A 22,240-nucleotide genomic window follows, 5' to 3' on the forward strand; every position below is an offset into this window, starting at 1 on the left:
CTGTTTGAAAGCCCGCGTACCGACCGACCAAACTTTTAATGTTTCGGCTTTAATAGTACTAGCCTATAACCCGTGCGAAGCACGGGCGACCATATTATTTCTATTTTATTATTTGTAAGCTTAATATCATTTTTTTTGTGTTTTATTATTACTTTAATATAATGGTATTAAATTATATTAACTGTTTGGTTATATTCACTTTTGAAAGTTTGACCGCTATTTCATCGGAGACCTCGGAGACCACGTATGTTCAGCGATCAAAACAATATAAAATACATTATTTTATAAAATATGTTCCACAAATATCATGTATTCATTAAAATTGTTGAGAATCATCTATATTTAATAAGTAGATAATGTATGTTCTGCAAGTTGAACAAATGTTCGGCAAACTAAACATATTTCATAGAACAAAACATTTTGTAATGTTCTACATGTAAAACTTATATGATATTCAAGATTTTAAATGAAATAATGATTTCGCTGAACATGATTTGTAAAACTGTACGTTTTGCAATGTTTTTATGAAATATTTTACTTGCAGAACATATGTGGTCTCCAGGTCTCCAGAACATATGTGGTCTCCATTGAACTTAACTCTATTTTTCTATATTATAAAATATTTTTAAACATAATAAAGAAGCACAAAGCCAATACAATTGAGCGATAACATAAATAGCTTAATGATTGATCACAATCATTTATAAATCATCCAAATATAAACATATCTATTAATTCTTACTCACATTATGGTCAATTTCAGATACATAAATGGTGCAACGAATACTTTCGTCTCTTTAAGGCTTAAAAGTTTTTTCACTTATCCGCTTCCTTCCTCGGTTGATGTTAGTTCTTCTCTGTTAGAAACAAAATTCCAAAACTAAGATATAAATCATATTGACATTATAAAAATAAAGCTTATGGATGTATAATTTGTTATTCACTATAGTTTTTTTGAACATCAGAAACGAAGGCATTGACCAAAAAGAGAAAGCACAAACTCACAAAATTACAGCATATGACAACCTCACATACAATTTCTATTCATATACCTGTTAAAGATTACAACCATCTGCCAAATGTAGTGTAACGGCCTAGATAATTAGGTATTTGTTTCATGTTTACCACTAATTCACACAATTAGCTTTTGACTTTATGTAAAACATGAAGTTTGTCCGGAACAAAAAACACAATAAGAAAATGAAGGCATAAAAATAACACCAAAAAAAATACCTCATCCAGAAGTTGCAGATGATATCTATTTATAAGGTCAAATAACAATATAAAGTAACCATCTAATCCTAGATACTTTGTTATTGCAGCATCACTCTCCTATGATTCACTCTCGAAACCAAACATGGAGTTAAACCAACTCGAAGGAATCTTTCCAGGAACAGAGCATTTCTGGTTCATAAACTCCGACATCTACAATAAACAATTTACACAACAGAATCATAAGCCTCTACCACTCTTACAAAAGTCAAATGGCCTAATAAAAAGAGAAGCATTTACCTGATTAAAATCAAGAATATGTGACTGATATCGAGTTCGATCTCCTTTGCCACATTTGATGTCAGTTGAGACATCATCAAACTGTCCGAAACCTGGTACTGACAAATTAATGCCTGGTCTGGTCTTGATTCAGACAGACTAAACTGGCTTTACCTTTGCATTATTTGAGTCGAAAGTCTGAGGTTAAATCAAAACCTTTGCCAAGTCTTTAGATGCATGAAACGAATACAAAGAAACTATCAACAGTTGTGTTTACTAATGTATGATCAAAGATCCTAAGTCAAATTATAGACCAAGCTAAAAGGCAGATATCACAAAAATAAGATAAACTTATTACCAATAACAATAATATTAAACTGGATAACTCTACTAAAACGATTCTTACCAATAACAATAATATTAAGTGTCTAAATCACTTGCATTATAAGTTTTACATAGAAATGAATTTAAAATAATTTTAAAATAGATCTAGATATAAGTCAATGGATTGTGTAAGATAAGGTGAAAGGCTACGGCAATGCAATTGGCTTCTAACAATTACGGTATACAGAGTGTAAACAACACTCTTATACATAATCATAGTAAAGAAGTTATAAGAAGATTTCATATCATTTACACTATATTCAATTGATATATTCTATTTATTATAATCTAAAATATTAATAACCTACTATTTTTAAAATATAACCAACTAATATAATCAATAAAAGTCGAATATCTTGTTTAGAGGAGATCAATCTTATAGCAACTTATCTAATATATAGCTTCCTTAATGGTTCAGAAAATATAATAGTTTGAAATATAGGATAGAGCCATGTAGTTCCTGAACATAGATATTGCATCACTGAACATGCATACATATATAAGACGATAGGCGCAGTTATTAAGAACACCGAGATGAATCTACAGTATAAATAATGTCAGAGAGCAGTAAAATAGCAGCTACGGATTGGATAATAACATTACAGTTAGACAATAGCAGCAGTGTCTTTTGTACTTTCGTTTCTAATGTGAAATTTTTATTGGAAATGGGTCCATATCTTTGTAGAAAAAGTGGATCCTGTCTTTTAATTTAAGTGCCTTGTGGGAAGTTAATGTGGTAGGTCAATATTGGAAATTCCCCTGCATTTTTCTTGTCATAACTGCCTTTTGCATTCTAAATATGATGATTATACATGTCAAATCCAAGACATAGGAACATAGTATTTAATCAACAATACCTTTTATGTATTTGCAGATAAGCTTTTAAGAAAAATAACCTGTGTAATTTTTGAGTGCTCCTCTCCAAATGATCAGTCTCATAGCTTTGAATCGGTTCATTTTCATTTTTCCTTACTCTGTCCCTGTACTCCTTATCATCTGACCTCTGGCGCCTTTGATCATTATGCCTTTCTTGATCGCCAATGTTATCAGCATCATAATATTTATGGTAGCTAATATCCTGATCATCCTCTTTCTCCCTATCTCTATTTCATTCTTTGTCCCTTCTTTCTCCCTCTCTCCCCCTCCTATCTCTATCTCTCTCCCTCTCCCTCTCCCTCTCATTACTCTTGTCCCTCCTCCGCTCCCTCTCCCTCTATTTATTCCTGTCCCTTTTCCGCTCCCTCTCTCTGTACCTCTCAGTCTCCCTCCCTCTAGTTTTTTCCCTTCTTCTCTCCCTCTCTCTGTTTTTTCCCATCTCCCTGCTTCTCTCCCTCTCTCTGTTCTTTTCCATCTCCCTGCTTCTCTCCCTCTCTCTCTTATCCTCCCTCTTCCTCTCTCTATTTCTATCTTTTTCCTCAACAACTTCTCGATCATCCGAATTTATATCTCTATTACAATCAGAAGTCTCCTGAATGTGGACGTCCACGCGTACACCATGTCTGCTAGACTGCTACCATAGCTTAAACTGCGCTCCCTTCTTTTATCCCTTGAAGAGTCTCTGCTTCGCACGCAGCCCCCTTTGGTGTTTACTTATAGTTTCTTCATCAGAACCTAACGTCCTCTTCCTCTCTGTATCATATGCAGCATCCCGGTGATGTGTATGCAAAAATGGCACATCATGAATAATGCTTTGAGATCGTGACCTTTCCCTATCTCGTTCACGTGATGTTGATCTACTCGTCCTGTGATACTTTTCATTATATCGTTCTTGTGACGGAGAATACTCAAAATCTTTACGTCTCTCAATTGGAGTTTCGGGCTGAGATGATTTCCTGACGCCAATGGATTCATTTTCATCAATTTTGTTCTCCATCCTTTCCAATACTTCACATCGTGAAGATGTCAAATACCCGTTACACCAGTTTCAGACATGTAGCAATGTAGTGTACAGAGCAATTTCAGGTAACTTACAAACATACTAACAGCCACACAAAGACTCCTGTATCACCTCTTCAAACAACTGCTCCTTCTTTTCCTGTTCCTCAGCGGTCAAAGGGTCTCCCACCTCTATATAATCAACAGAAATTGAAGGCATTACCAAATAAGAAAAGAAAAGAAAAAGTGGCTACATAACACAAACAGAAAAAAGCCAAACCTTCAGGCTCATCCGCTTCAATTAAATCTTTTGATTGATTCTTCTGATTAACTTGCCACGGCAAGCAAAACAAAATTACCATCCAAACATTTATGTCCACACAAAGTAGGACAATGTATAAAGCAATTATCTTTGTAGTTAACTATATGGAAAATTTGTAAAACCAGCTTATACCAACCATAAGAAAGCGAACTTCTTTTTCATACAGCTCAGTAAGCCTCTGTGTATAAAAGAACTGAAAGTCATGCCTGTATAACAAAAGTGAAACATATAAAATATATGAGACATTGGACTTTGATGAAAGACGTACAAAAAAGAATGAGATGTAATACAAAATACCGTATGTAGCAACTATAGCCCAAAACAAAAGAAAACTACATAACTTACTTACAACCTAGAGATCCTTCTGCAATAAAGCCTTAAAATACTGCTTCTGCATTTGGGACATACCAACCTTTAGTATTGTCTCCATCCTCCGAGGCAAGCCCTTCTCAACATCTGACTTCAACCTTCTCAGAAGGGATGGACGGAGGACCTAACATAAGCAAAAACATAATTTGAATAGCATCATATTGCAACGGCGGACAACAAACTTAAAGACAGTGCGTGTATCTTGTGAAGCTGTTGAACTACCTCTTCCTAGTCATTTTCCCCAGAGATTGCAAACCATTCATCTAAAGTTTCTGCTGAACTAAAAATCTCCGGAAGTAGAAAGTTCACGAGGGACCAGAGTTCATAAACTTTGTTCAGCACATCACAACTGACATTGGTCAAAAATTAATTTACATACCGGATATCATATCTTGTGCTACGCACACTCGCAAGCTAAGCAAAAAATATAGGGATTAAAAATCATACAAAAATTTAACTTACCTCGGTAGTCAAAACTCTCTTAGTCATAAATTCAAACACTTGGACTACTATCATTTAAAGACTGAAACAAATAAAAGATGAAAATGAATTATCGTTGTATTGAGAAGATGCAAGGAGAAGAATAACTATCAAGAACGGCAACATGAGCATAATCAAAAGCCTGAAAAAATAAAAAAAATAAATATTTTCAAAATTTATAAACGGCAAGATAAACATTCATAGACATATATGTTTGGTTAGAAATGAGAAATGATACCGCCAGATTATATACCTCAAGATCTACTTGTGATAAAAACATTTACAAATATCTGGAAAAAAATTTACACACCTTTGCTTGATAATCCATCAACCCCTCTATCGGAGGACAACAAAGAAGAAAGGAGGAGAAGATGTCGCGGCGTCGATCAAGCAATAACTGATCCACACTAACATATTTCTTTAGCTGTGGAGTCTGCCCAAAAAATATGAAGCTCACACTGCAGATATTTGAAAATAAAGAAGCCTCCAGCAAGCAATGTGACCGGGTGTACAGGTAAAACAAAAGTTGACAAAAGTCAAGGAACAGGCAGTGGCACATAACTGTAATTGAGAGGCTTGAGAAGGGCAGTCGATGTAAAAAACCAGCATATTTGCCTTCAGGAATTATCTACTCTGCCTGTTACATCCAAACAAAACTACTCTATAATAACCGCGTCCAAAAAAAATATATTTAAATGTAAATACAAATACCAAGCATTAATGCATTATACATCAGATCAGTACTGATCCAGTTCCATAGTCATCAGATAGTCGAAAAATTTCATATGCCAAGCGTACAATATCCGGAAGTTCCACTATAAACTCCATCACATCTTCCTTGATCAGATTAGCACTACACATGTAGGAGTAAAGTCCTACAAAATCTATTTCTCAAGTGTTCTTCTAGAGTCGGCTGGTATCCACCATGATACCACCGCGCCTCCATTATATAACGCTTCAGTAACAAATCCATCCACTGCAGCACAAGAACAACAATGTTAACGCCTGATTTACAGTCTTACGAACTATACTCTAATATGTGTGAAGTTGAGACAAGCTGCAGGGGGAAGAGAATACCCATTTTCTTTGATGCTGTAAAACATCGATGTTCTGCTCAGGAGGATGTCGTAAGACGTTTCATTAACAAAGTTGTACAAAGACAAAAAGCATAGCTTCATGTAGTCCGGAAGCTCTTTCATTGCTGCCTTTAAATCCCACCTGAAGTTCAGCCAGATGATTCAAATTAAAGCATTACCATCTTTATACTACATATAAATAAGTATATTTATAACTTCACTATATAACTCGACAAAACTTTAAGTTCTTTTTGGTTAAATTCCTGCATGAAGTTAAAGTCCAACTTTGCGAATTCTAGAACTACAGGAATCATTTCAGGACTTCTCTGATACAAATCTATATGCCACCTTGCTTCAAATCTTGCTATCCTCCTTTGTAATGGAAGCTCCAAAGCATTTGTAAATTGCATCTGGAGGTCCAAATCAGAAATATTTTAAGACATTGTGTGAGTGATTTACTCAGTAATATAATCTGATTAAACTAAACATCCACACATAAAAATCGTCAATAATCATAATTATCAAATCCATCAAACATCTTTTGTATAAAAAACATTATGGCGATTAGTAATGCATATCGATTAGAAGTCTCAATTTAAAAACGGAGCATAAAATATTCAAGCACAGACATACAGATATACATCAACATTCAACACACATAAGGGGGGGGGGGAGAGGATACTTTCGCTTCTTCCTCCAGGCCTTCTTCTTTCCACCAGTGGCACGCCTCTTGTGCATGGAATCACGAGAAATACCTGGTTAATCACCGTTGACAACAACCAACATTCATCATCATATTCAACTTATCAGAAAAACATATTGAATAACAAAAAGATAATGAGAGTAATTCGATCATTGGAGAAGAATAAACATAGTCCGTTTTCTGTAGTATTTGCTTTAGTTTGTAAAACCAATGTCCAGCCGTAGATAGAATTCTAACTGGAGCCGTTTTTTAAGTAATAGTCTAGTGACAAAAAAAAAACCAAACAACTCTCAGATCAAACACATTACGGGCATGATTCATTCTTAGTTTAATCAATCTTTATAAGCAACTAGAAACAAAGATCAAATCCTAATAAGCAACTATAAACAAATTTCTCAAGAAATCAACAGCAGATAATACTCACCATCATGCTTACGATCTTGAGGCCGCCCAGACTTGATAAAAACCTCAAGGTCCACAAGACCAAGAGACACAAGGCCAAGAGTAAGGTCAGCCATAAGCCCAGCAAACAAAACCAAACCCAAACTTGCAAACACGTACATCACATATTCTGTTCCACAATAGGGTATATCAGCTCCTATCTCTTCAATTCTTCAAAAATCTTGAGGTTTTAAAGAGTTTTGTATATGGGTTTTTGTTATATTTTCTGTATCTACAGCGGGCTAATTATCGGACTGTGTCTGCAAAGTCAATCTCTGTTGGGAGAGAGAGCCACTTGGTCGTATGTGGCTGACGGAGAGGAAGAAAGAGGGCGGTGGTTTAAGTGTCTGTTTACTATAGTACTTGCTTTAGTTTGTAGAACCAGTGTCCAATCTGAGATAGAATTCTAACAGGACCCGTGTAATAGTCTAGTGACCAAAAAAGAAACACGAAACCAAAAAATGTGAAGAAAAAACGGGACTACAAATTATACCCTAGTGACCAAAAAAGAAACGACGAAACCAAAAAATGTGAAGAAAAAACGGGACTACAAATTGTACCCATGTTGGCTTATTATAGTATACTAGCTTATAACCCGTGCAATGCACGGGCGGTTAACATATTTGTTATTTTATTATATATATTTTAAAGTTACCTAATTTTATTGTAAAAATAAAATTATGATAGAATAACATGGTTTAATAAATTTTTGACTTAACAGTTGGATAAATTCTTCATAGTTAAGTCCGTCAAATGGCTAATTGAAAATTAGGTCGAACATGTATATTTTAATGAGAAAAATATTTTTTATATATATAGATAGGCCCGTACTTCGGCCCAAGTACCGACCGCCGGACCAATATAATAATACTCCCTCTATTTTTTATTATTTGACTTTTAGACTTTTGGCACACATCTTTACGTATAAATATGTCGCCCATGTCCGTATTAATTGTAAAAGATTAATTTTTTAGTTGGAAAATTTATAAAAAGATAATATATTTTAGTTAAAAAAGTAATTACCATGTTTCTCAATGTTATTTTAGAAGATTGAGTTTTTTAGTCAAAAATATAAAAAAGTAATATATTTCAATTAAAAGGATTATCTGGTTATACAGATAGGCCCGTACTATGGCCCAAATTAAAAAGAATAATTGGTTATATAGATAGGCTCGTACTTTGACCCAAATTAAAAAGAATAATTATTTATATAAATAGGCCCAGAATAATTGGTTATAGAGATAGGCCCGTATTTTGGCCCAAGTACCGACCGACCGACCAAACTTTTAATGTTTCGGCTTTAATAGTATAGTATAGATAGTATAGATAGTATAGATATGCAAAATACAGTTACATACTTACATATACCTACCCAATTAACCTGCCATTCTGTACGAAGAAACATATCTGTCACAAATCGCCTGTAAAATTACATGAAGCCAAACGGGCCGTCAATCCATTCGGGTCGACCCAAAACAATAAAATAAGCCTGTAATTCTTCGCTTCCAATCTCGAGCTAATCATAATTTTTGCTGTCCCCCTCAAGGTATATATTTCTGCGAATTACAACTCAATTTACGTTTATGTACGTGTTTATAGTTTTAAACCTAACTATAGCTGCTTATTTCAAACTGGTTCGTATGATGAAATTAAGCTAGGGTCGGTGATTAATGAGTTTGTAGATGATATATTGTCAATTTTATTGATATTTTTGAAGAAATTTCTGTTGATTTTTTGTGTAGAAATTAGCCCCTGGTCGTTGTAGTGAATTATAATTCCAACTAGATATCATTATCTTGGACTAGGCGTAGAGTATATATGGTTAAATTGCTAGTGAGGTATTTGGGGAAATTGATTTGGTCGCAGGAGGGTTGCTGTCAAAGCGGAGCAAGCACCTTGTCGTGAATATGTAAAAAAGTGTTACCTACATGTTTAGTAGGTATCTAGCTGGATTGGGTACTTGAGTAAATTACATTGAAAGGATTGGACTCGTTAATTCTGTAGTTTTCCTTCTGTTCTTTAGCGATCTTGTTTATAAATATTGAGTTTTCCTGATACCTGCAATCAGTGGCGAATCCAGGAATATATTTCAGTGGGCTCCTTATATAAAATATATATGATAATAGTTAACAAGATATATGACTGTGAGTCGCCAGTCAGACATAGAACATTGCCACCTAAGCTTTAGTCATGGTGAGTATCTTTCTATTTAGGAAAAATACATAATTTGTTTGTTTAATTATTTCTATGTCAACAATGAGTTTTGAGTTTGGGCTTAGAAAGTGCAATGAATTGTGAGCTCCTAATTTTCTTTCAGGGGGTTCAAGTCCAAGCTGAGTGTGGTCCTGTCTACCCACTCAAGCTAGTGTGCATCTGGCCTTGTCTGCAATGATTTTTTATATACACCTGCATAGACACATCAGTAGTTTCAGCTTTTAAATTGTTTGGATTGTACATATGAACTGACGATTCAGTCGCCTGCCTTACTTTGTTTGATCAGTCGGTGTCATCAATTTTATGGTTTTAGGTCTGTATAACCCAAGTAAAGCACTGGTTTGAATTGTATCTTGTTGGATTCATTTGTGGTCTTTGTCTTTGAAGTTTTTACAATTCGTGACCCGGAATTTAATCTTGAAGAAAAGCAGGAATCAAACTAGAAGCTAGCACATTGTTATCTATTTTGTCAATAGTGTATATATATATACATGGATAAATCAGTCTGACTTGTTTGAGTAATTGGTTTTGTGTTTTCTGATTTGAGGATTTTAATGTCTGTTTGCACAAATGGCTGATTATGTATTTTGCATTCTTTGCTATCTTTTTTTAGGTTTAACTTGTTCTTGAGAAGATATGGCTGAACGGAAAGTCTTAAACAAATATTACCCACCGGATTTTGATCCGGCAAAGATACCAAGGAGGAGGCAACCGAAAAATCAACAGATTAAGGTACGCATGATGCTTCCCATGAGCATTAGATGCAACACCTGTGGAAATTATATCTACAAAGGGACCAAGTTTAATTCTCGAAAAGAAGACGTTATTGGCGAGGTAACTATATATATTTTTTATGTAACTGTATCTTATCTCATATTCTTTATATCAGAACAAGATCTTTTTGAGCACTAGTATGTCAGAGTTACATATGTTTGAACAAGGTCAACCCAAGATTTCATTTATAAGTTGTATACCATAAATTAACAGGAGCAAAAGCAAGTCCTGGATTTTTTTCTAGATAAAGGAACCCTTGAAAATCAGATCATTGCTAGTATCAGATCCTGATTGGCTTTTAGTATAACTGTAATTAATTTATCCATGAATATCTTATTGGAAGCTTTCACTTGTTGCAGTAAATGTGAAAATACCACGTTGTAACTTTACCATTTTATTTTGTTAGCACAAATTAAAGAATTAGATCAAGTTGACAAAACAGATATATCTAACCCATGTAATGAGTCATAAAATGCAGGGCCGGCGCTGACTGAATATGGGCTCTGTGCGAGAAATTATTTTGGTCTCCCTAATACTTAGTCAGCAAGTTATAAACCGAGCACTTTAAAATTTTAAAATAGCAGTGTTAATAAACTTTTATTGCAAACATGCGGGAAATCACACAGTATACTTCCAGCTCAAGAACACTGCCACTAGTGGTAATAATGGATAAACCACACAAGATAATTCTTGTTGGTGCTTAACAAAAGAAATTGATGGGAAGCCATGTGAGATAATAGAGACAATGAGCTCTAAAGTAGGTACTATCAGTCAGAGATAGAGTCACCATAGGAGTTCGATTCTAACTAATCTACCCCGCTCGTTCCGTGGTTCTAGTGTGTAATACCCCAATTCCCTCTAAAGTTGTCCCTAATTCGGGCACTCATTGGCTGCCCAGGCTTAGTGAACTATTTTTTATGACATTAGGAGATCCTGGACAAAGTGAAACATTGCAGATGAATGAGGAATTAATTTTATTCTGTATTAAGACAATATTGTCAGTCTTAAAGCTTTTTATTTCATTGCTATGTTTTTGTTTCGACGCAGAATTATCATTCTGTTACATTCTGTTATTGATATTTGATAATTACTGACGTGCGCATGTTTACTTGACATCTTTTGCAGACATATCTTGGAATACAAATATTTAGGTTCTATTTTAAGTGCACCAAGTGTTCTGCCGAGATCACTATGAAAACAGATCCACAAAATTCTGATTATGTGGCAGAGTCAGGTGCATCTCGAAATTTTGAGCCCTGGCGTGCGGAAGATGAGGTTAGCATTTATCTTCTTAGATCTGCATATGCTTCTGCATTTGGTAACTGATTTTACTTTTTTAATATTAAAAATAAGTAGGTAGCAGATGAAGACAAACGGAGAAGGGATGCTGAAGAGATGGGTGATGCTATGAAATCTCTGGAGAATCGAACTCTTGACTCGAAAAGAGAAATGGACATTCTTGCAGCACTGGATGAGATGAAGTCTATGAAGGTATGTCTTTGGTTACTGCAGATTTACTGATTTTTCACCAGCATTGTTTCCCAGGTCTAGTGTTTATGCCATCAGTATGCTAGCAAAGAGTGACTTCATATCCATATGTTTAACTTGCAAAAGGGCTTAGAATACTTGTTGCACTTTAAGCATGACATGTCATCATTTGATCAACCAGACTTGGGCTTGTAGAGTTAGCACTTATTCTGATTTAAACTTATGGTTGATTTGATGGTCTGCTACAGTGAGTGTGTTTGGTGTGCTCTAGTTTTTGTCATTTTTATTCAAGTTTTTAGTTTCCAGCTTGCCTAATATACACCAACATGTTTTCTTTTGTTCTGCTCAGTCCCGACATGCAACAGTCAGTGTGGATGCTATGCTCGAGGCCTTGCAACGCTCAGCTCCAGAAGAGGTTTGTATAGATTGAATAGACTTTGGTGCATATTTTAAATAGGAAGATTAAACAAACGACATTGAGAATATTCAAGTGTTATATTATGGTTTATGAAATCTTTAATACCTAATTTAAATTGTGATACACTTTTGTCACTATAAAGGACTATTTAACAATTGTGTCTGTTGTAGTCACAGGATGAGGACAAGTTGTTAGAAGAGGATGAAGCTCTTATAAAATCAATATTTCAAGTGAGTAGCGTAATACTTTAATATTCCATAGTTTTGCATTTTTGCTATTGCTTGTTGTGATGTGGACTCGTAGAATACTATATATTGAGTTTTATTCAATACCAAATTTTCATTATAGGGATCAAGAGAGATTGTCAAAAGGATTAACGATGAAGATTTAGAAGATGATGAAGATTTAACAGAGTCTACTGTTGAAAATGGTGAATCTTCAAATGGTTCAAAGGTATGGTATTTGCTGAAGTGGTGATGTATTATAATACATGTGTGAAATGTCATCTTACACACACACACACATAGTTAAACATCAATTTTAACCATGTATTGTTTGTCGAAACATTGAGTTTGACACTGATGATGCACTGCCATCACAAACATATGCCAAAAAGCCTATCGCACTCTGTTATGCACTAAATCTTGTTATTGTATTAAAGGTACATGCATGTTCACTTTATAGTTAGGTGAAAGGATTTTTCGAAGGGCTAGTAACATAGTATATTCTGTACAACTAATATTTTTGCTTGCAAAACAAAGTTTTGTGGTTAGGTTTTGGTATGTGATTAATGTGAAAGTAACTTGGTGTCAAAATGAAAGAAATTTTGCTGCAAATCTAACTAATTTTATGTAAGGATAATATGTTCAGCAGTATAATCTCTTTTAATTTATTCAGCATAGTATTTTGTCCTAGTTCATTTGGCTCAAAATATGGTTCTACTAGCAGAAGCATATCTAAGTGTGGGATAAAAGTGTACTTGTGTTATTATTTTTTTTTGTTTAATGTTTCTAATTTTTTTTTTTGGACAATTTGAAATTCCTTGTAATATGCTTGTGCTTCTTGCACTGGGGACTTGAATACATTATACATAAAGGATTAATCTTTTAATATTGTTCTATACTTTTAGTGTTGCGTACTTGCTCCAATAGGCTTATTACTCTTAACAATGTGCTTCAGTCATCCGTATTAATATATAAATTTGTTCTGAACATGTTTGAAGTAGAATTTTCTGGTTCTGGTGGCAAAGATTTATTAAATTTCAGGTGTCTAATTAAAGTGTTCTAATTTTATCTTGTACAGAGAAGAAAGGTTTCTGAAGAATTTACTGGTAATCCTACGGACCACCTAACAAAAATCAGTACCCTTGATGTTTCTAAAAGCAAAGGTTTGTACCCACTTTTCTCTTTCTATAGAAGCACCTACTTCCCCAGATATAATCTGTTATTTGTTTGAAGCAACTCTCAGGCGTTTCTATGGTAATCTTTATATGATGTAAAAGATTGTTTTAATTATGTGTCTAATAAATTAATAATGTAAGAAGACAAAGAAGCAACATCACCTCATAAGTGTGTGTATGCATTACTTTTAGGAATTATGAAACCTTATTGCTCCCTCTTTGATTAAAGTGAATATATTCAACACATTTATGACATGCATTTTTTCCTTCCTTTTGTTTCCTTTGTTATAAGTCAACATTATGGCCCTATTTGGAAGTTATAGGTTTTTGAGAAAATTAGAGGTTGGGGCTTTATTAGAGGTTTGGCCATATGAATCCGCTAATATTAGTGTTGGCAGTTGGCGGATTGAAATAACGGATTGGACTCAAAAAGCTAATTTTCAAAAAGCTACGAAGAGGAGCTTTTCGGATCAGAGGATTGGCATGTGTCTAGTTAAAGTACAAAAAGCTAATTAAACGGCAATTTACCATACAGTATCACACGAAAAAACTAATCCAATCCGCTAGTCAAAACAGCTACTTCAGTCGGTTAGTTAGAATATTTAATTCAGTCCACAAATAGCTAAATGCTAATTGTCAAACATGGCCTATATTTACAACATCTTGACTTTCAACCTCTTGGAAACAGTGAAGGATAATGATTTGCCAAATCCATTGGTAATTTTTTTTATATTTGTTTGTGTGTGTAAGTGTTAATTTTGTAATCTTTGCTCTGTAATCAACCTTGTAATTGAGGTTTTCTCAATCTTTTTTACATTCCTAATAATAATGGTAATACAAATATATTCATCTCCTATTCCGTGTCCTGCATCCAACAGTGAAATAATTGGCCATGTTTGCCATAGTGATCCTTCACAAACAAGTAAACTTGTTTTGACTGCCACAGAGACAGTAAGACACCTACTATCTTCACCATAACGAACTGACCACTGTATATCCATTTTCGCAAAATGATCTCGTTAAATGTGCTAGTTATATTACAAGTATGATATCAGTGAGTGGCTCCCAACTTTTGCTATATTTGTGGAATATTAAGGATTCTGGAATTTTTTAAGAAATGCTAACATATATCATACTGAAACATTATGCAGCTCCTGATCGCAGCACTTTCATTCTGAAGTCTTCCACGGTCAAAGTTTCAGTGAAGAAGAAACCTGTGGCCTCAGAAAAAGAGAACAAGCAGAAAGACAACATTAAACATAATGAAGACAAAGTCAACACTTCAAACAATGGTTTACTATCGCTAGGTCAATATGACAGCGATGATGAAGATGATTAATGGAAGAGCTACAACCATACTGTCATTGAATTGAATATGAGCGATCTTTCATTCAACATTTGTATGTTGTCCGTCTTTTTTCGAGTGACACTAGTCCCTTCTTGCCTCCAGATTTGCCAATCCCACCCCCACACACATGATCTAAAATGGATTTTAAAAAAACTGTGAAAATGCTTGTTGTGTCTTTGCGCATTACTTGGATGCGTAAATTACATATCTAAAATATACTGTAATGTTCTATTACAAGGAGCCTTGCGAGCAATTTTTTAATTGTTAATTGAATGCCAGTCATTTTTAAGATAATTATGAAAATAGGTTTTTCTAATTTTTTTTTGGCAAAAACGCGTTTCTTCTTGTCACAAGCAACCAGATGCAATTTAAAATGAATAAAAATAATTCAAAAAACTTCATACACTAATTTTCTTTCTGGTTTTGCTGAATATACTCTAAAAATTAATTTTCGATAAGATGTTTGATTTTAATTGATCAAGATTTCGTGCATGTAGAGCTAAATACTAAATCCTATAATTTAGATATCAAGCCCTAAAGTCCCAAACTCTTAAATATTTTGATTTGTTCTTGTTCGTTTTATAAAACACCTCAATGGATAAGGATTGTTACTAAATTATTTTGTTTTAATCAAATCTCTTGTTGATGAGTTTTATTTTTTCAGTTTATTTGACTTTTATTTTTCCTCATCTTGCGAGAGTGTAGTATGATTTATTAGTATGTATTTTGATTCAATGACAAAGATTTATATAGAATAGCAATTATAATGAATAGTTCAAATTCGTTGTGATGAAGTAAAGGTGTATATTCATGTATATATATCAATTTTCAACAAATCCTATCATCATTAAAAATAAACTAGTGAATAAAGCCGCGCTTCGCGGCGGCGTTATAAATTTAGACAAAAAATTGTATTAGTTACTTTCACGTCAAACATAATACTAATATAAAAATTATTATTATTTTGATAAAAATTAATTTGGGCCGCCCTCCCCCCAAACACAATACTAATAAAGAAACTTCTTTATAAATTTGGATACAAAATAATATTATAATTGCATAAAAGTTATTTTGAGTCTGTTCCCGTTAAACATATCATTAATAAAAAAAATTATAATTAATATAAAAATTTGTTTGAGTGGCCCTCCTGTCAAACACAATACTAATAAAAAAATTGTTTGACCCTCCCTTCTATCAAAGACAATATCAATCAATAATTATTATAATTATGATAAAATTAAATATAATAATATAGATAAAAATTAGTTTGAGCCGCTCACTTGTCAAACACAATGCTAATAACAAAACATTATAATATAGATATTAGTTTGATTCGCCCTACCGTCAAAGACAATACTAATAAAAATTATTATAATTATGATAAAGTTAAAGATTATAATTGGATAAAATTATTTTAAGTTGTGGACCCGTTTTAATAAAAAAATATTATAACTTATATAAAAAAATTATTTTAGCCGCTTTCCCGTCAAACATAATACTAATAGAAAATTTATTATTATTTATACAAAAATTAATTTGGGCCGCCCTCCCCTCAAATACAATACTAAACAAGAATCATTTACATTATGATAAAATTATAATTATAATTGGATAAATTTATCCAATTTCATAAATTTTAGCTATTATATTTTTCTTTAAGATCTCTATTTATTAATTGTTTAGAATTATCTCTTTTTTTTTTAAGATTCCTATTTCTTCACCACTTAGAATTTCATAGATTTTAACTATTATATTTTTGTTGAAATTCCTATTTCTTAACTACTTAGAATTACATCTCTTTTACGATTACTATTTTTTAGCTATTTTACATATTTTTTCTCAAAAAAATTAGAAAAAATAGAAAAATTAACCGGAGAGTTTCTAGAGACGCGTTACGATTCCTACTTCTTAATTACTTAGAATTATATCTCTTTTACGATTACTATTTTTTCTCAAAGAATTAGAAAGTTTAAGCGGAGAGTTTCCGGAGACGCCACTTCACCGTACTGCATCCTCCGTTATATTTTTTTAGATATATAATTTGAAAAAAATTAATCAAATAAGAATATAAATTTTATAACTTTTGAAAATAAGAATTTAATTTTTCTGAATTGTACTTGTCTATAATTTTTAGATTATAATTTTATTTTCTTATTCAAAATTTAAGAAAATTATTTTTAGACCACTTTCCGACCTCTGGCCAGCATCATATATTGTGGTTAACTGCTTGTTTTATCTTTTCTTGTCCAGAGAATTTATGTAATCATGTTATTCAGTTTTCTCTGAAACGACTAATATGGATCCGTCTTGCAAAAAGAATCGTATTATTTTTATGATTTCTAAATTAATATGAAAAAAAAATGTATTATGGTTAGAATCCTTTTAATAGATTCTAGAACCTTTGGAATCCGATAAGAAAAGAATTATATTATTTTTAGAATTTTTAAACCTCATTTTTGAATTATAATTATATTTTTTATCCGAAATTTAAGAAAAGTTTGAAGACTGAATCGAACAAATCACGTGAGATTAATCGGTGATTGTTTTTTGTTTCTGTGTTTTGTTTGTTCGACGTGGTTGTTTATGTAGATGTCGTGGTTTTTTTATTATTAAATTAAATCATTTATAAAAAAAGAGGAAAGTCCAGAATCGATATTAAATATTATTTAGATCATGTACTTTACATATCGGAGATAAGTGAAAATTAAATTTAGGCCAAACCTGAAAAAATTTAAAAAAAAAATACTCGTTCTACTGTACAGGTACCGTGACTACCGTCCGCAAAAGAAAATTATAATTCTATGAAGCAGTGTTTGAGAAAGTTACTTGACCAGGTTAGTCAATATAATATAATTATTTAAAAAAAAACACAATTAAAATTAAGATTAAACGTACTTTAAATCGTTACTTACGTGTAAAAATTTATTATCATACAAAAGAATTATATTAACTTTTCCAAAGACAAAGGAATCCTTGAACTTAATTTTTTAAAATATAATCATATTTCTGTTAGGATTACCAAATAAGAAAAGAATTGTATCATTTTTTGAATTCAATAAAAAATATTAAATAAGAAGGAAAAGAATTGTATCATCTTTAGAATTCAATAAGAAAAGAATAATATTAATTTTAGAAATATTGAACCTGATTTTTTGAATTATAATTATAATTTCTCTCCGAAATTTAAGAAAAATTAAAAGACTGAATCGAACAATTCTAGATACGTGCGCATTCTCCTTTATATATATATATATATATATATATATATATATATATATATATATTGATATTGATGATTAATCCATGATATAATATTTTTTACATACATTTGATTAATCATTCAAATGAATTTATAATTATCTAAGAGTATCTTCAACGGTGTTGGCTATAATCGTTGGCTAAATTGAACCTGTAAGATATTATGTAAAATTTGTTGAACCCGTAAGACATTGTACTTCAATGATATTGGCTATATTGGTTGAGTATAATTTAAAAATAGAATGTTATTAATATTTTAGTTTATTAAAATAGAATATATCAGTTTAATATGATAATAAATGATGTGCAATCATCCTGCAGATTTCTTACAGACCTGTAGAGGTTCGACAAATATAGTTATTCATATGAGGTTGGCTAAAATTATAGATAACAGGTTAACGTGGTTGGAGTATGATTTTTTCAATGGGTTGGCTAAATTTTTTATATTTGGAACGACAACTCACATTTTAGCTAAGGGGTTTGTATGGTGAAGATGCTCTAATTAATCTGCACGGTCCGAAAGAAAAACAAAATATGAATCTCCTGACAAAGAAAAACAAAAAAAAAATATGAATCTGATTTTGTAATTTTTACTTTTATAAAACCGAATTCAATTTCAGCAAGTATCGGATAGATAGATCGCGCTATAAATAATAGTACAACTGTACAAATTATTTGGTAAATTTATTTTATTACACATTTACACACATCAACGCCTACCTCAAGAAAGCTCTGTATACGAAACGAAACCCTAGGATCAAAAATTACCTCAAGATCCATTTAATTTGAAACAGGAGGAATCAAATTAGAGTGAATCGCCCAAGGTATTCCTATTTTTATCTTGTTTTATTCACTTTTGCTATTAGTTTCACCTTAATAGTTATGTATTGTATATGTGAATCAATTTGACCGTTGTTGATCTTTTTCGATTGATTAATTGATTAAATACATCACAATTGTTGGGATTTATATATAGATGATGAATTAAATGTTTGTTGAGTATCGTAGCTTGTTTCTATTGTTCCGATTGTGTGTACAAATTGATGAATTACCTGTCGGTTTAGATTTTCAAGTAATTTGAGGTGTTGATTTTGTGGATATAGGCTGTGTTCTGCGCAATTATTGTGATTGTGTATATGAATTTTTGTTGATCGTGGCTTGATTGTTTGATTTGTGTTTAATTTTGGTTTTGGTTTTGTTTTTTTGGATTTTTGTACTAATTTACTAGAGTGTGTATGTTGGATAGGTGAAAGAAAAGAGAACAAGATGACTACTGCGGCTCGACCAACCTGGGCACCTGCTAAAGGTGGGAATGAACAGGGCGGCACTCGAATTTTTGGCCCTTCTCAGAAGTACTCTTCAAGGGACATTGCTTCACACACCACATTAAAGCCCAGGTTAGTTTTGAGTCATATATTGTTTAATATATTAGTCTCTTTGTGCTGTTACCTATTTCGAGAAGCTAATATGTATGAGTCAGGAACTTCAGGTCTCGGCAATGTGTTTTTTTTGGATATTTTCGTGTTTTTGATTGTTTTAGAAGAGAAACACGCAAGATAAGCAAATGAACAGTAGAGAAGCAACAGGTTGTAGAGAGATTCAGAATGTAATAAGCAAGAAAAGAAAGATTTAGACGCAGAAATGAGTTTAGAAGCTAGAAACCCTAGAGAGAGAAAGACAGTAAGTTATAGAGAGAGATTGGTGGAATTATATTCCTTTTCATATATTTATACTCCTTGAAATTGTGGTTGTGGCATTAACATTTGGGTCAATATTAGTGTTGTAATTTTGAAGTTCTCCCAGAGCATTAAGATCGAATTAGGAATAAGCATTTGAAAACTTCAAGTTGGTTTATTTTTTAAAATTGTTAATTACTTCAAATTTGAATTTTAGAACTTTACAGAAAACCTGATTGTATGTGGATATGCAGATTGGAAGTCAATCTAGTTGCTTATTTTAAAATGTAGATAAACAGTGATATAGTTTTACTTAAAAGTAGGAATCACTTTATTTGTTTAGAAATCTGTAACTTACACTGGTATGGATAAATACAGAAAGGAAGGGCAAGACACTCAAGAGGAACTGCAGAAGAGGAATCTCCGTGATGAGTTGGAGGAGCGCGAGCGAAGACATTTTTCGTCTAGAGGTATCTTATTATTTGACAAGTCTGCCTTTGTTTTTTTTTGGTGCCTTGCTGTCTTTTATTGACTTATGAGTCATGACCGTAAATTTGGTTGCAGAGGACAAAGATCGTAGGAAGGGAGGGCATCTGCTCTTGGAAGGTGATTCTACTAGTTATTTTTGTTTTTGTATCTAATTGTTTTTTTTCCCACCGCAAAGACTATTATTAGAAGTCTAACCAGTCAACTTATTACAGGGTCAAAGAGAGAGATCGAAGACCGTATGATTCCACGGAGTGCAGATGCTGATGATGAAGTGGAAATAAAAAGTGATGATGAGAGGTCTGTGTCCACTTACCATCAATCTTTTTTGTGGTTGTTTTGTCAGCTTAAACTTGCATATGGCTTGTTTTTCATGATATGATTGCCTGGTATATAGTTTTTTCCTTGCATATATTTATCTTATCTGGTGATTACAGACTCATTTTGCGGCTAATAGCCTTCTTCGACTCTTTTTAGTTTTTGCCATGCTTTGTTTAAGTGGTGGTCTCAACTTCCACCATAACAACCCCAACCCCCCCCCCCCCCCCCAAACCCCCCCCCCCCCCCCCCCCCCCCCCCCCCCGGTCTGTGCCACACGCTTTAATCTCATTGAGTCTGCTGTATTTTGCTTTTTCTGTTGATTTTGTCTCTAAAATTTTTGACTTATATTGAGTGTACTGTATTATTATGTTCTTTATGGTTTCTGATTTCTTCAAGTATCACCTCAGACCTAAAATGTCTATAATCTCTACTGAGGATTATAAATTTGTGATAATTGCTAAAGTAAATTTTGTTTTGTGTTCAGTGATGACGAAGATGACGACGAGGATGATACAGAAGCTCTTTTGGCGGAGCTTGAACAGATAAAGAAGGAAAGAGCAGAAGATAAACTACGGAAGGTGAGTATCTTTGACCTCATCAAATTTCTTGAATGATTAATTTAGCAGGTTTTGTTCTATTGTCTAGGCCCTTAGGGGCGAATAGCCAGCCGAATATATGTTTAAGCTTAAGCTGTTGTGCTTCATCTGCTTGTAAAACAGTTTTTTTTGCTTAACTTGTATAACTTGAGGATTTAAGCTTGCATTTTTGGCAGCTTCTTTTTGAACTATGAATCTATGATTAATGATGTTTTTTTACTATTCGTAGGAGCGTCAGGAACAAGAAGAGCAGCTTAAAGTCAAAGAGGCGGAATTGATACGCGGAAATCCTCTGCTGAATAATGCAACCTCGTTCAGTGTGAAAAGAAGGTTAGATTTTTTCATGTCCATCTTGTCTATGATTAAACAAATATCTTTATGTTCAGTTTGAATATTCATCAAGGCACATTTTGTTTAGGTGGGATGATGACGTGGTTTTCAAGAACCAAACTCGAGGTGAGACCAAGACACCCAAGCGCTTCATCAATGACACTATTAGGAGTGACTTCCACCGTAAATTTCTCCAGAAATACATGAAGTAGCAAGTTGCTGTTTTAAAGTTGATGGAAATTCTGAATTATGTTTTTATCAGAATGCTATAATATATGTATCAAACTGTATTATATGCTATCATGCTCTTGACGAGTTACCTGAGTTTTGTGCTTGGTTTATCCGTGGAGCAGATGTACTATTTGCATCTATTTGAAGTTAAATGCTAGTCTCATATATTCATCAAGTATTTCTTGGAATCATGTTATGTTTTATAGTCAAATTACATTTTTTGTGTTTTGTAAGGCATGTTTCGTTTCGTACTTTTGTTTGTAATTAACTTCTGTTATTTAATTTTGTTAAGAATTTTATAAGAAAAGGAAGAATCAATATCTTTTGTACGACTGTTTTAGGGAGAGGTTAGAAAATAACAAATGGAGACATGTAATTTTTTTTATTTTTTTTGACAGAATATGGAGACATGTATTAATTGCAAGAAATTAGTAAATAATTGAATGTCAATATAATAATAGGAATATAATAATTAAAACCGAATTTAAATAAAGTACTGTATTATGAATTCGAGTGGAATAAGACTTAATATTACCAAATATTAGTCGAAAATAATTTAC

The 22,240-nt window shown here is 32.8% G+C and overlaps 2 protein-coding genes and 1 long non-coding RNA gene across 8 annotated transcripts; 2 read left to right on the forward strand and 1 right to left on the reverse strand.

Moving 5' to 3' along the window:
- Positions 1 to 1,209: 1,209 nt before the first annotated feature.
- Positions 1,210 to 7,611, reverse strand: LOC135152572 (uncharacterized). Of its 4 annotated transcripts, none has more exons than XR_010291849.1 (12): positions 7,125 to 7,611; positions 6,680 to 6,752; positions 6,346 to 6,407; positions 5,999 to 6,139; positions 5,653 to 5,897; positions 5,232 to 5,558; positions 4,904 to 4,964; positions 4,664 to 4,790; positions 4,031 to 4,565; positions 2,772 to 3,942; positions 1,513 to 1,718; positions 1,210 to 1,425 (listed from the first exon to the last, which is right to left on the reverse strand). It is a non-coding gene; the product is annotated as an uncharacterized LOC135152572 (long non-coding RNA). The 4 variants fall into 4 exon arrangements; XR_010291851.1 differs by having other exon boundaries at positions 4,031 to 4,081; positions 4,209 to 4,565; positions 5,999 to 6,407; XR_010291848.1 differs by having other exon boundaries at positions 5,999 to 6,407.
- An 884-nt stretch (positions 7,612 to 8,495) lies between these two features.
- LOC108220039 (uncharacterized) lies at positions 8,496 to 15,050 on the forward strand. Of its 3 annotated transcripts, none has more exons than XM_017393677.2 (9): positions 8,496 to 8,687; positions 9,969 to 10,189; positions 11,255 to 11,404; positions 11,486 to 11,620; positions 11,967 to 12,032; positions 12,206 to 12,265; positions 12,384 to 12,488; positions 13,338 to 13,422; positions 14,586 to 15,050. In XM_017393677.2, the coding sequence occupies exons 2-9, from the start codon at positions 9,992 to 9,994 to the stop codon at positions 14,771 to 14,773; spliced, it is 987 nt and encodes a 328-aa protein (XP_017249166.1). In that variant the 5' UTR covers positions 8,496 to 8,687; positions 9,969 to 9,991; the 3' UTR covers positions 14,774 to 15,050. The 3 variants fall into 3 exon arrangements, with proteins under 3 accessions (XP_017249166.1, XP_017249168.1, XP_017249167.1); XM_017393679.2 differs by having other exon boundaries at positions 8,549 to 8,687; positions 12,212 to 12,265; XM_017393678.2 differs by lacking the exon at positions 8,496 to 8,687 and adding an exon at positions 8,719 to 9,334.
- Positions 15,051 to 18,720: 3,670 nt separating this feature from the next.
- Positions 18,721 to 21,913, forward strand: LOC108220513 (uncharacterized). The gene is made up of 8 exons (XM_017394304.2): positions 18,721 to 18,864; positions 19,287 to 19,437; positions 20,095 to 20,186; positions 20,281 to 20,322; positions 20,418 to 20,502; positions 21,008 to 21,101; positions 21,349 to 21,449; positions 21,538 to 21,913. Exons 2-8 carry the CDS (start codon positions 19,307 to 19,309, stop codon positions 21,659 to 21,661), a joined length of 669 nt encoding a protein of 222 aa, XP_017249793.1. The 5' UTR covers positions 18,721 to 18,864; positions 19,287 to 19,306; the 3' UTR covers positions 21,662 to 21,913.
- The last annotated feature ends 327 nt before the right edge of the window (positions 21,914 to 22,240 follow it).

Source organism: Daucus carota, chromosome 5, assembly GCF_001625215.2.
Source record: "Daucus carota subsp. sativus chromosome 5, DH1 v3.0, whole genome shotgun sequence".
NCBI lineage: Eukaryota > Viridiplantae > Streptophyta > Magnoliopsida > Apiales > Apiaceae > Daucus > Daucus carota.

What these genes read in the sequence shown, in the direction of transcription:
- LOC108220039 (XM_017393677.2), top strand. Translation starts at nt 9,992, where the DNA reads ATGGCTGAACGGAAAGTCTTAAACAAATATTACCCACCGGATTTTGAT. An exon ending in AACGCTCAGCTCCAGAAGAG is followed by an intron (nt 12,033 to 12,205) that starts GTTTGTATAGAT and finishes TGTCTGTTGTAG; the next exon opens with TCACAGGATGAGGACAAGTT. An exon ending in AATCTTCAAATGGTTCAAAG is followed by an intron (nt 12,489 to 13,337) that starts GTATGGTATTTG and finishes TATCTTGTACAG; the next exon opens with AGAAGAAAGGTTTCTGAAGA.
- LOC108220513 (XM_017394304.2), top strand. Translation starts at nt 19,307, where the DNA reads ATGACTACTGCGGCTCGACCAACCTGGGCACCTGCTAAAGGTGGGAAT. An exon ending in ATAAAAAGTGATGATGAGAG is followed by an intron (nt 20,503 to 21,007) that starts GTCTGTGTCCAC and finishes TTTTGTGTTCAG; the next exon opens with TGATGACGAAGATGACGACG. An exon ending in TCGTTCAGTGTGAAAAGAAG is followed by an intron (nt 21,450 to 21,537) that starts GTTAGATTTTTT and finishes CATTTTGTTTAG; the next exon opens with GTGGGATGATGACGTGGTTT.